The 12,979-nt window shown below is 41.8% G+C and overlaps 1 protein-coding gene across 1 annotated transcript in view; it reads right to left on the reverse strand.

The window, feature by feature from the left end:
* FLT3 (fms related receptor tyrosine kinase 3) overlaps positions 1-11,860 on the reverse strand; it is a 53,713-nt gene extending 41,853 nt beyond the window's left edge. The window contains exons 1-3 of the mRNA XM_065896328.1: positions 11,701-11,860; positions 8,051-8,172; positions 2,019-2,221 (exon numbers count right to left, since the gene is read on the reverse strand). Coding sequence (XP_065752400.1) covers positions 2,019-2,221; positions 8,051-8,172; positions 11,701-11,860 — 485 coding nt within the window. The remainder of the gene's footprint in view (positions 1-2,018; positions 2,222-8,050; positions 8,173-11,700) is intronic.
* Between the last annotated feature and the right edge of the window lie 1,119 nt (positions 11,861-12,979).

The following is a 12,979-nucleotide window of genomic DNA, read 5'->3' on the forward strand; positions in this document are numbered from 1 at the left end:
TAGAATACGCTCTAGCAGTCGGTTGAGTAGTGTTGGATTTAAATGGACACTTTCTGACCTTTAGACGTTACTGCTCAACACTTGGCATCAGCTGGGAGAGTCTGTGCAGAATCTCAGGCCCCGTCCACACCTACTGAATCGACATCTGCGTTTGAACAAGACCCCAGGCGAACCAAGCACAGGACATTGGAACAGCCCTGATTTAGAGCTCCAAGCCGCATGGTTCCAGAGTACTTGTGCTTGCGTTCATATAGGCAGTAAATTAGTAAGGAGTATACGTATTTTCTGGTTATGCAGGTACCCTGGGGATGTGCTCTCTTTCTCTGAAACTTCACTCTCCTGGTATCACGTGAGAACTCTTGGGCATATCATACAAAACTCTAAGACGGTTATCAAAGCTTAGGCGTGCAATCTGTCTGGCTATGAGTCTAAGCCCAGATTTAAGTTCAGTAACTCTTTACTATGGAGAAGTTGCTAAAAATGTTTTGGTACTAAGTTAACTCATCCACATAAGACCTATGATTTGGGCTGCCTGTCCTAGAATAAAAAGGCAACCTCAAAAAAAAAAAAAAAAAGGCAACCTCTTAGCAGAGTAAAAAGAACCCTACTTTTTTACTTTGCGTTTTTTTGGCCTCAATCTAACAAGAACTGTTGGGGCATCAGATTTTAATAAGATTACCAGAACATTTCTTTAAGCCAAAATTCTTAATAGAAGATTGCCTTTGGTTTAACCCCAAGAGAAAAGTAAGCAAAACAGAGAAGTGAGTAACATGGCCTCAAAAGAGGAAAGGAAAATGAATGTGCTCTAAGATTTAGAACCAAACTTCAGAATTATAGCTACTGTCCTGAAAATTACTTAAACATTGGTTTGACCTTAAAGACACAAATGTGAATACTTGGTACAAGTCAGTCACAGATGTTCTCCCGTGTCTCAGTCAGGTGGCACGGAACCCCCTTTGGGTCATTGAGGGGCCATTTCCTGCATTGCTCCTAGAAAGACAGTGGCTCTTCTACAGCTTCGGGGCACCTGAGCACCCCAAGAATTAGAGAATAAAGCACCTTAGAATTAGTAAGTGGGCATTTCAGTGGCCTGTGCCCCTTGCTTCCTGCCCCACCTGGGCTCGGACAGCAGGGGGCAGCAGTCAGCCCAGGGTTAGACACAGGCTTGGTGGTCAATCTACAAACCTTGGCCATGATATCTTTCTGGATGGTGAGACCAACGTTCCCCACATACAGATCAATTTCTTACTAAAATGCTTTGTGGATATCACATATCATTGCAATTCTGCTCATCGTACTGTGAAACAAACTAGGTAAAGCCAAGGGTTCTTCCCCAAGGATTTCCCAGAAAGAAGCTTCTCACTGCTTTAACTAGAAAGCTCCTTGCTACTTTAACCAGAACGGAATGAAAACTCCCTAAGTTTTTACCTTTAAGACAAAATCCAGTTTAAAAAACAAGCCATCTTTAAAATCCCAAATACTCTTCACTATTTGTTTTACATTTTGCCAGTCATCACTGCTTTCTTAGGCCCTAAATATACCTATACATCTGTATATAAGTTTTTAAATGAACAGACTTTATTTTTTAGAGCAATTTTAGGTTTATGGAAAAATTAAGGAGAAAAAAAAAATTAAGCAGAAAGTACAGAGAGATCCTGCATACACCCTCGCCCCACTCCCACCCCTCACACACAGCTTTTCTATTAGTAACATCTTGCATAGGTGTGGTGTATTCGTTACAACTGATGAACCAATACTGGTATTAACTAAAGTCCACAGTTTACACTGGGGTTCACGTTTTGTGTTGTTTGTCCTATGGGTTTTGACCGCTGTAAAAGGTCATGTATCCATGCCTTAGCTATTTTTTAGTTTATTTTCTTTCACTGGAAATAAGAGTTACAGTGAACATGTACAGAGATTGGAAAAGAAACTCTAAATGAAGCAAGAAAGTCTCTGTATGGCAAGAAACTATTCCTCCAAAAATCCTTACGGTTGCACATTGCCCCGCCCCTGCTTACCTGTTTTGTAAATCAAAGTGTGGCTGGCAATTCAGGGAGCTGTGTTTAAAGACCCAGAGACAGGAAATGTTCCCCGGGGTGGTGACCAGCACTTGCAGTGTGATGGATGCAGTCACGTCCACCTCCACGGTGGCCGCTTCGTAGACTGCCTCTGTGCTCTCGGGCCTCAAGGCACAGTCCAGGTCTTCCCGGGATTCTGATACCTATGTCATAGACAAAATGACGTGAATTTACTACAAGTGCATGTTCAATGCATCTTCTTCTTAGCTGGAACCTTTATCAAATAAACACACGTTGACATATGGCACACAGCAGCCAAGCCCATCATAACCCACTGAGGATCATATGTCTGACCAAGATGCCTATAAATTACAAGTCTCTAAAGAAAAGACAGATAATTTTAGGCTGCATTTCGAAAATGTTTTATAGACTGTTATGGGTTGAACTGTGTTCCCCCCAAATTCATTTTTTTTTTTTTTGGCTGTGCCATGTGTCATGTGGGATCTTAGTTCCCTGACCAGGAATCGAACCCATGCCCCCTGCAGTGGAAGCTCGGAGTCCTAACCATTGGACCACCAGGGAAGTCCCCCAAATTCATATGTTGAAGTCCTAACCCCCAGTACCCCAGAATGTGACCTTATTCAGAACCGGGCCTTTACAGAGGTGATCCCGTCAAAATGAGGCCATTAGGGTGGGTTCTAATCTTATGACTGATGTCCCTATAAGAAGAGGAAATTTGGAGAAGACAAGCACACGGGGAGAACATCCTGTGAACATAAAGATGGCCATATAAGCCAAGGAGAGAGGCCTGGGACAGATCCTTCCCTCACAGCCTCAGAAGGAACCAAGCCTGACGACATCTAGATTTTAGACTTCTAGCCTCCAGAACTATGAAACAATAAATTTCTGTGGTTTAACTCACCCAGTCTGAGACTTTGTTATGGCAGCCCTCACAATCACAAACTAATATACAGCTAATAATCATAAAATTAAAGCACATAGGTATAGGGAACTCCGTGGTGTCCAGTGGTTAGGACTCCGTGTTTTCACTGCTGGGGGCCCAGGTTCGATCCCTGGTCAGGGAACTAAGATTCCAGAAGCCGCGTGGCTCGGCCAAAGAAAAACAAAAACAAAGAAAGAATACATAGGTATATGTTTTTGTGATTACTGGTATGCAGATAAGCATCTACATAGTAATAGTAAATTAGTATCTGTGTTAGAGGGGACTTAAAAACTAAAATATTGGGTTGGCCAAAAAGTTCGTTCAGGTTTTTCCATAAGATGTTACAGACAAACCCAAACACACTTTGTGGCCAACCCAGTATGCTCTGGGCAGACATCCCCATAGGCTCATTGCCACCATCACACCCCTTGCCTGCTTTAAGTAACTGAGATATATTGAGAGGATGGTGTGCTAGCAACTTCTGCTGCTGGACCCCTCACCTCCTACCCCCCAACACATAGTGTAGCCCTCACACGTGTGTACGCGCATACACACACACACACACACACACACACACACACACACACAAGCTTCTGCAGGTGAAGAGCAGGGTAGGGTAGCTCTTCTGCTACTGACCATAAGCCATATTTCTGATTTTATTTGTTCATTTCTTCAGTTAGTATCTGGTGAGTTATTTAGTCAATATCTGATAAGTGCTAGACCACCTGCTGGGTGCAATGGGGCTAGGGGAAAAAAGACACTGACCTTGTCCTTGAGTTTTGACTCTAATAGGAAGAAATAACTAAAAGTGAAATATGATGTGCCCCATAAACAGATACTGACTACTCTGAAAGGTGCATTTAAGTGCTCTGAACCTTCTGAGGAGAGAGAGGTGACTTCCAGGCTGGGATAGTGGGGGTGGGAATGCTTCACTGGAGTACAGCAATTGAGCTGGATCTTAAAAGAGGGACATAAAGTAAAGTCAAACAGGGACTTCCCTGGTGGCGCAGTGGCTAAGAATCCACCTGCCAATGCAGGGGACACGGGTTTGAGCCCTGGTCCGGAAGATCCCACATGCCGCGGAGCAACTAAGCCCGTGCGCCACAATTACTGAGCCTGCACTCTAGAGCCCTCGAGCCGCAACTACTGAGCCCGCATGTTGCAAGTACTGAAGCCCATGCACTCTAGGGCCCATGCTCCACAACAAGAGAAGCCACCGCAATGAGAAGCCTGTGCACCGTAATGAAGAGCTCGCTGCAACTAGAGAAAGCCCGAGCGCAGCAACGAAGACCTAATACAGCCACAATAAATAGTTTTTTAAAAATTGAGTTATTAAAAAAAAGTAAAAACAAAAACCTGACATGCTAGAAGAAAATATTTGCAATGCGTATTACAGATAAAGGAAATAAAGGACTAATATCCCTAATATGTAAATAATTTTTTTAGGGAATTCCCTGGCAGTCCAGTGCTAGGACTCCACATCCTCACTGCCCAGGACCCAGGTTCAATCCCTATTCAGGGAACTAAGATCCTGCAATCCTCACAACGCAGGCCAAAAAAAGGAAAAAATAATTTTTTTTTAACATTGAGGGACACAGGAGCCAAAAGACAGTAGAAAAATGGGAAACAGAGGGACTTCCCTGATGGTCCAGTGGATAAGACTCCACGCTCCCAATGCAGGGGGCCGGGGTTTGATCCCTGGTCAGAAAACTAGACTCCACATGCCGCAACTAAGAAGTCCGCATGCCACAACTAAAGATCCTGCATGGTGCAATGAAGATCCCCCACGCTGCAACTAAGACCTGGTGCCGAAATAAATAAATAAACAATAAGGGGGAAAAGAAAAAAGAAAAAATGGGAAAAAGAAATGAATAGACAATTCACAAAAAAGCTATAAAGAATGGCCCTCGAACATATGAGAAAATGTTCAAGCTCACTCATAACCAGAAAAACTCAAAACAACACTGAGATATCCCTTATCTATCAGACTGGTACAAATTTTAAAGTATTGGCACAAATTTTAAAGTATGACAACACATTTTGTCAGGGAGGCTGTGAGGAAACAGCTACTCTCACACATTGCTGGGGGAATGCAAACAGGTGCAACCCTTCTGCAGGGGAACTGGAATTCGGCAACACCTAACTGAACTACTGTACACTTCACCCTCTGAGCCAGCAATCCTATTTTGAGGGCTATATCTCCAGCAATTAAATGCACCATTATTTACAGTTGTAAAATACTAGAAACCACCAAAATGCTCATACATAGGACATTGACTGAATAAACTATGGTCCATCCACACAATGGAGGACATAAAGAAGGATGAGGACAAACTCCATGAACTGATATGCAGTGATTTCCTGGATAGACTGTTAAGTGAAGAAAGCTAAGGGCAAAAGTATCTACTTTCAAGTATGCTACCCTTCGTGTAAGAAGGAAGGAGATTAAGAAAATACACATGTATCTGCTCCTTTGTGCACGAGAAACAGGAATAATACAAAAATTCTAAAGGAACTGGTGAAGTTCAGGAGGTAGGTGGAAAAAGGCTGGAAACTTGGTAGTAGGCATGAAGAAGGCATGACACTTCTCTGAGTATATATATATTTTTTTAATTTATTTAATTATTTACTTTTGGCTGCGTGTGGGCTTTCTCTAGTTGCGGCGAGTGGGGGCTGCTCTTTTTTGTGGTGCACGGGCTTCTCATTGCGGTGGCTTCTCTTGCTGCAGAGCACAGGCTCTCGGTGAGCGGGCTTCAGTAGTTGTGGCTCGCGGGCTCTAGAGCACAGGCTCAGCAGTGTGGCACACGGGCTTAGTTGCTTCCAGGCATGTGGGATCTTCCCGGACCAGGGATCGAACCCGTGTCCCCTGCATTGGCAGGCGGATTCTTAACCACTGTGCCACCAGGGAAGCCCTGAGTATATCTTTTAGTACATAGCTTTAGCTTTCAGGACCATAGTCATGTTGCACATACTCAAAAAAGTAAATCATTAAAGCCAACCAGGATATAGGGGGAACTCAAAATGGAATACAAGCCAAGTGAAGTTAATTGTATCACAAATAACTAACATAACCAGAGTGAAGGTGGTGGGAAAGAAAAGAACGAACATAAATAACTTCGGAAAATAATGCTTTGGACACTATAAGGTCAAAGACAAAAAGAACTGTACACAAATACTGTATTCTGGTGTTGTATAACAAATACTGTTGTCTGATGTTGTTTCAGAATTACTAGGTCTTAATACAACCCTGGATATTGCATAAGAATATAATTTATACGACATAGAACACAATGCAGCACTTAATACTAGGAACTGAGATCAATCATCATTAATTTTTTTTAAAAAAAGCTTGTGTTTTATAAGAAAACACTTAAATGTGTGCAGCTATTTTCTCACATTGAAAAGACACTTAAAGGGACTTCCCTGGTGGTCCAGTGGTTAAGAATCCACCTTCCAATGCAGGGGACGCGGGTTCGATCCCTGGTCGGGGAACTAAGATCCCACATGCCACGGGGCAACTAAGCCTGTGCGCTCTGGAGCCCCCATGCCACAACTAGAGAGAAGCCCATGCATCACAACGAAGAGCCCGTGGGCCACACCGAAAGACACTGCGTGTCGCAACTAAGACCCGATGCAGCCAAATAAATAAATAAATACTAAATAAAAGACACTAAGACTTTAAATTGTCATAGCAAATAATATTAAACTTTTTCTTGTCTGCACAAAAATACTATGTATGCAAAATGCCTTAATTATTAATAAGTCAATGTGTTATGACACCAATATGTGTTAAAAAGTTAAACCAACCATGCTTCTGGCATAAAAAAGAATCATGTATTAAATCAGGAGTTTTAGGGTAATTCCCTGGCGGTCCAGGGAACTGAACTCTGCCCTTTCACTGCCAAGGGCATGGGTTTGATCGAACTAAGATCCCGCAAGCCAAGTGGCACGGCCAAAAAAAAAAAAAATCAGGAGTTTTACATGCATGTAGAAGGTTGTTATTGACGCCTATTTCACACTGCTTAAAATTTGAGAATATTTTTAATATCTCTGATTTGGGGAGGGAAGTGGGGGGGTCCAGGGCATCATGGCATGTGTCTATGTATTATACTTACGTTAAAGAAAACAGAGTGACTATATATCTGTATGAATCCTTAACTGGATAAAAGCCATAGAAGTGGCTAATTTATGTTCACTTTTTATTGTATATAGACATTTAATATTTTCACTTCTCGGTTATTTAAGCTTCCTTCATTTGAGTAAATAGCTAGGCTGTGATAGATGAATAGCATGAAGAAGAGTAACGACAAACAAGGTTGGAACTTGGAGTCAGAGCCAGATTATGGAGCGACGTGCATGTCACTTGAAGCCGTGGGAAGACCAAGCCGGGCTGTAGAGGATGTAGCCCTGCTTCAGGAAGACCCATGTGGCAGCCCTAAGTGAGCTGAACTGTAGAAGGAAGAAGCCACTTACGATATTATTGTGACTATGAGGGCCGGAAGTAGGGAAGCGGCAGGGGGACTAGGGAATATGAGGTGGTTACAGGAGAACTAGGAAAGAAAGGAAATTGACAAGACTTGGTAACTGACTGAATATGAGGTCAAGGGAGAGGAAGCAGTCCAAAACGAGGCTGAGCTTTCAAGCCTAGGAACTAGACAGGGCCATAAACAGAAATCCATTAAAACAAGAAGATGCTTGGGGAAATAGAAATGAAATAAATTATACAGGTGTGTCTCAATGAGCAAATGGAAAAATCTACTTACCTAAATCCAGGAGACAGTTGGAAATTAGGGATTCAGGCTTGAGAGAGAAGCCTGGCTTCTTTTTAAGGAGAAAGGGAAATTCCTGTTTCTTACTCATTCTAGTATCACTGTCCTTCCTGAATCTAAACCCAAAGAGAACAAGGCTCTTGATGGAATGGAGTGCCAGGTAGCAATGAGTAGAGACGCTCATCTGTACCAGATATGAGTACATAGTATACTTAAATACACAAAAAAGAAAAGCCCATAAGCCATGGCAGGTGTCAATAGCTTACAAAGTATGGTCTCTAGAGAAAATAGCTAAAGTTGTCATTTTAATATTACTTTACCAAGGGATTCGATGATGATGTCCCCACTGATGAATCATTGTTTCTATGGTTGATTAAAACACACTTGATCACAGGCAGATCTTGATTTGTGATAGTCTCAAATATCATTGCGGAAAAAACAACTGTAAAACAAAATAAAGACAATGATGTTGATCCATGCACACCTTAAAAAGAATATACGTGTTTGTCTTACAACAAAACAAAATGTAATCAAGGGAGGGACTTCCCTGGTGGCGCACTTGTTAAGAATCCGCCTGCCAAGGCAGGGGACACGGGTTCGAGCCCTGGTCTGGGAAGATTCCACACGCTGCAGAGCAGCAGCTAAGCCCGTGCGCCACAACGACTGAGCCTGCCTGCGCTCTAGAGCCCGTGAGCCCCAACTATTGAGCCCACGTGCCACAACTACCGAAGCCCACGCACCTAGAGCCCGTGCTCCGCACCAAGAGAAGCCACCGCAATGAGAAGCCCGCGCACCGCAACAAAGAGTAGCCCCCGCTCGCCGCAACTAGAGAAAGCCCGCGCGCAGCAGCAATGAAGACCCAACGCAGCCAAAAATATAAATAAATAAATAATATTTTTTAAAAAATGTAATCAAGGGAAAGTGGCCAACAGGAAAGTGTGGAGGAAATATAATTTCATAAAAGGTACGTCTTACTATCAATCAGGAGTGGAGGTCCTTAGAGCAGTGTTTTCCAAGGGAACTTTCTGCATGATGGAAATATTCCTTAGCGCTGTTCAGTAGGGTGGTCCTTAGCTGCATTTGAAGTGAGGTTAATGCAGCTGAGGAACTGATTATTTGTATGCCAGCCATTTTTTTCTACTTTATGGTTTCCTGGAGCATATAAGCATTATGTTTACACTATATTGCAGTCTGGTAAGTGTGCAATAGCGTTATACCTAAGAAAACAATGTACGTGCCTTAATCAAAAAATACACTCTTAAAAAAAAAATACACTCTTGCTAAAAAATGCTAACCATCATCTGAGCCTTCAGTGAATTGTAGTAATAACATCAAAGATCACGGATCACAGACCACCGTATCAAATACAATAACGATTTAAATAATTATTGAATAAGTGAAATATTGTGAGAATTACCAATATGTGACACAGAGACACAAAGTAAGCAAATACTTTTGGAAAAATGGCGCCGACAGACTCCCTCGAGGCAGGGTTTTCACAACACTTCAGTTTATAAAAAATGCAATATCAAAAAAAAAAAAGAAAAAAAAGGAATATCTGTGAAGCACAATATAGAGAAATGCAGTAAAACAAGGTAAAAGAAGGTATGCCCATTATCAGCAGTTCATTCCCTTTAATCGCTGGGGAGTAGTCTATTATATAGATATAACACAACATTTCAATTCATCCACCTGTTGATAGAATTTGGATTGTTTCTACTTTGGAGATCTTACAAATAAAGTTGCTATGAACATTGGTATAAAAGTCGTGGTTTGGATGTATGAGTTCAGATTCCTTGAATAAATACCAAGGAGTAGCATACCTCACTCCTATGGGAGGTGTCTGTGTCACTTTTTAAGAAAGTGCCAACTGTTCTCCAAAGAGGGTGTATCACTTTATATTCCTATTGGCAGTGTATGAGAATTAGTTGTACCATGCCCTCACCAACGCTTGGTTGGATGAGAATTTTTAATTTTAGCCATTCCAAGAGGCATATTATATCTCATCATGGTTTTAATTTGCAATTGTATCCTTTCAGATGCTTGTATGACATCCTACATATTCTTTGGTAGTATGTCTGCTGCATCTTTTGCCTTTTAAAATTGGGTTGTTTATTTTCTTATTATTGAGTTTTGAGAGGCGCCCCCCCCAGTTTTATTGAGATATTGTTGATATATAACACTGTATTAGTTTCAGGTGTACAACATCACAATTAGATATATGTATTTATTGTAATACGAGTACCACGATAAGTTCAGTTAACATCCATCATCTCACACAGTTACTAAAGTTTTTTTCCTGTGATGAGAACTCTGAAGATCTACTCTCGAGATGTGGATGGACCTAGAGTCTGTCATACAGAGTGAAGTAAGCCAGAAAGAGAAAAACAAATATCATATATTAATGCATATATGTGGAATCTAGAAAAACGGTACAGATGAACCTATTTGCGGGGCAGGAATAGAGACGTAGATGTAGAGAACGGACATGTGGACACAGTGGGCAAGGGGAGGGTGGGATGAATTGGGAGATTAGGAGTGACATAAATACACTACCATTTGTAAAATAGATAGCTAGCAGGAACATGCTATAAAGCACAGGAAGATTAGGTCGGTGCTCAGTGATGACCTAGATGGGTGGGATGGGTGGGAGGGTGGGAGGGAGGTCCAAGAGGGAGGGGATATATGTATACATAGAGCTGATTCACTTCTGTTGTGTTAGCAGAAACTAACACAACATTGTAAAGCAGTTATACTCCAATAAAAAAATAAATAAACAAATAAATAATTAAATAAAGATCTCTCTTAGCAACTTTCAAATATATAATAGAGTCCAGGTAGCCCCCACTTTTTGAAAGTTCACTTTATGCCACTTCACTTTTACAAAAGACCTGCATTAGCACCTGTTTTCACTAACTGAAAGAAATCTGAAGAGGATTTTTGCTTTTATGAAAAAAGGTGAAAAGCAAAAATAGCATCAGAGTTTGTTTGGTAGCGAGCTCTTATAGGGGTGGCTTGAACCCCAAGCAAGGAGAGTGGAACTGCCAAGCTCTTTCCCCAGAAACTATGCTCAGCATCTCACCATCAAGCCATCATAGCTTTGTACTGTGTCTGTGAGCATCTGTGCTTTATCTCCATTTATTCTGTGGCATCTGTTTGCAAGATGTGTCCCTAAGTTAATAGCTTCTTCACTTTACACAATCTGAGCTTGCAAAAGGTTTCACAGGAATGCTCTATTTTCAGATAGTGGGGAAACCTGTATTGGTAACTATAGTCACCATCTTGGACATTACATCCCCAGAACTTATTTATGTTATAACAGGAAGTCTGTACCTCCTGACCACCTTCACTCATTTCTCCCACTCCCTACCCCCGCCTCTGGCAAACACCAGTCTCTTCTCTGTTTCTGAGTTTGGTTTTTTTTTTTTTTTTCAGATTCCACGTATAAGTGAGATTATACAGAATTTGCCTGACTTATTTCACTCAACATGAATGCCCTGAAAGGGCATTCATGTTGTCACAAATGGCAGGATTTATTTCTTTTTTATGGTTGAATAATATTGTATATATACAGTTGACCCTTGGACAACGTGGGTTTGAACTACACAGGTCCACTTACACATGGATTTTGTTCAATAAATATTTGGAAAAATTTTTGGAGATTTGTGACAATTTGAAAAACCTCGCAGACGAACTGCATAGCCTAAAAATACTGAAAAATAAGAAAAAGTTAGGTATGTCGTGAATGCATAAAATATATGGGGCCTCATTGGGAATCGGGCACACCAACTTGGGTTCAGCAACAGATTTACGATCAGGACTGCCCGTACCTGTAAAGCTGCTAACTAGCCTTGAAGGAAAAGATAAACACAAGCTGTCCTTTGGTTGTACAAGAAGGTCTGGACAATGAGTAACTTTTTCTGGATTGGTTTCATCGATGCTTTGTCCCTGAAGACAAAACGTACCTTGCCCGTAAGGGACTGCCTTGGGTTCTTATGATACTGGACAACGCCCCTCGCCACCCAGAGCCCCATGAGTTCAACACTGAAGGCGCTGAAGTAGTCTACTTGCCCCCAAACATCTAATTCAGCCTCTAGATTGCGGGGGTCATAAGGACCTTTAAGGCTCATTACACACAGTACTCTATGGAAAGGATTGTCAACGCTATGGAAGAGAACACCAACAGAGAGAACATCATGAAAGTCTGGAAGGATTGCACCACTGAAAATGCCATCATTGTTAGAGAAAAAGCCGTGAAAGCCATCAAGCCTGTAACAATAAATTCCTGCTAGAGAAAACTGTGTCTAGATGTTGTGTGTCTGACTTTACAACAGAGCCAACGGAGGAAATCATGAAAGAGATGTGGACATGGCAAAAGAGGTGGGAGGTGAAGGGTTTTAAGATACGGATCTTGGAGAAATTCAAGAGCTAATAGGCACCATGCCCGAGGAATTCCCAGAAGAGGATCTGATGTAGACGAGCACTTCCAACCAGAGCCACACGATGAGGAAGAAGACACAGAAGAAGCGGTGACAGAAACCAAACTGACATGGAACAATCTGGCAGGAGAGTTCCAATTATTCAACACTGCTTTTGACTTCTTTTATGACATGGATCCTTTTATGATACAAGCACTGAAACTAAAGCAAATGGCGGAAGAAGGGTGGGCACCATATAGAAACATTTTTAGAGACAAGAAGCAAAAAAGTCAGAGATAAATTATGATGTATTTCTGTAAAATTACACCAAGGGTGCCTACCTCTCCTGCCTCTACCTCTCCCGGCTCTGCTACCTGAGAGAGCAAGACCAACCTCTCCTCCTCTCTCTCCTCCTCAGCCTACTCAACCTGAAGACGACAAGGATGAAGACCTTTATGATGATCTACTTCTACTTAACAAATAGTAAATCATCATCACGTCCTACAGTTAATAAACTTATCTCCTGCGTACGTGTGTATCTTCGTGTGAAAATCTAACTGTATGAGATGTTTTTGTGTCACCATCATCATCATCACCTACGTATTCATCACGTAGACCAGTGGTCCCCAAGCTTTTTGGCACCAGGGACCAGTTTCGTGGAAGACAATTTTTCCATGGACCAGGGGCCGGGGGGAGGAGGGGAGGGATGGTTTAGGGATAATTTGAGCACATCACATTTATTGTGCAATATATAATGAAATAATTATACAACTCACCAGAATGCAGAATGAGTGGGAGCCCTGAGCTTGTTTTCACTTGCCGCTCACTGAT

This window comes from Phocoena phocoena, chromosome 18 (assembly GCF_963924675.1).
Source record: "Phocoena phocoena chromosome 18, mPhoPho1.1, whole genome shotgun sequence".
In the NCBI taxonomy this organism is placed as follows: Eukaryota; Metazoa; Chordata; class Mammalia; order Artiodactyla; family Phocoenidae; genus Phocoena; species Phocoena phocoena.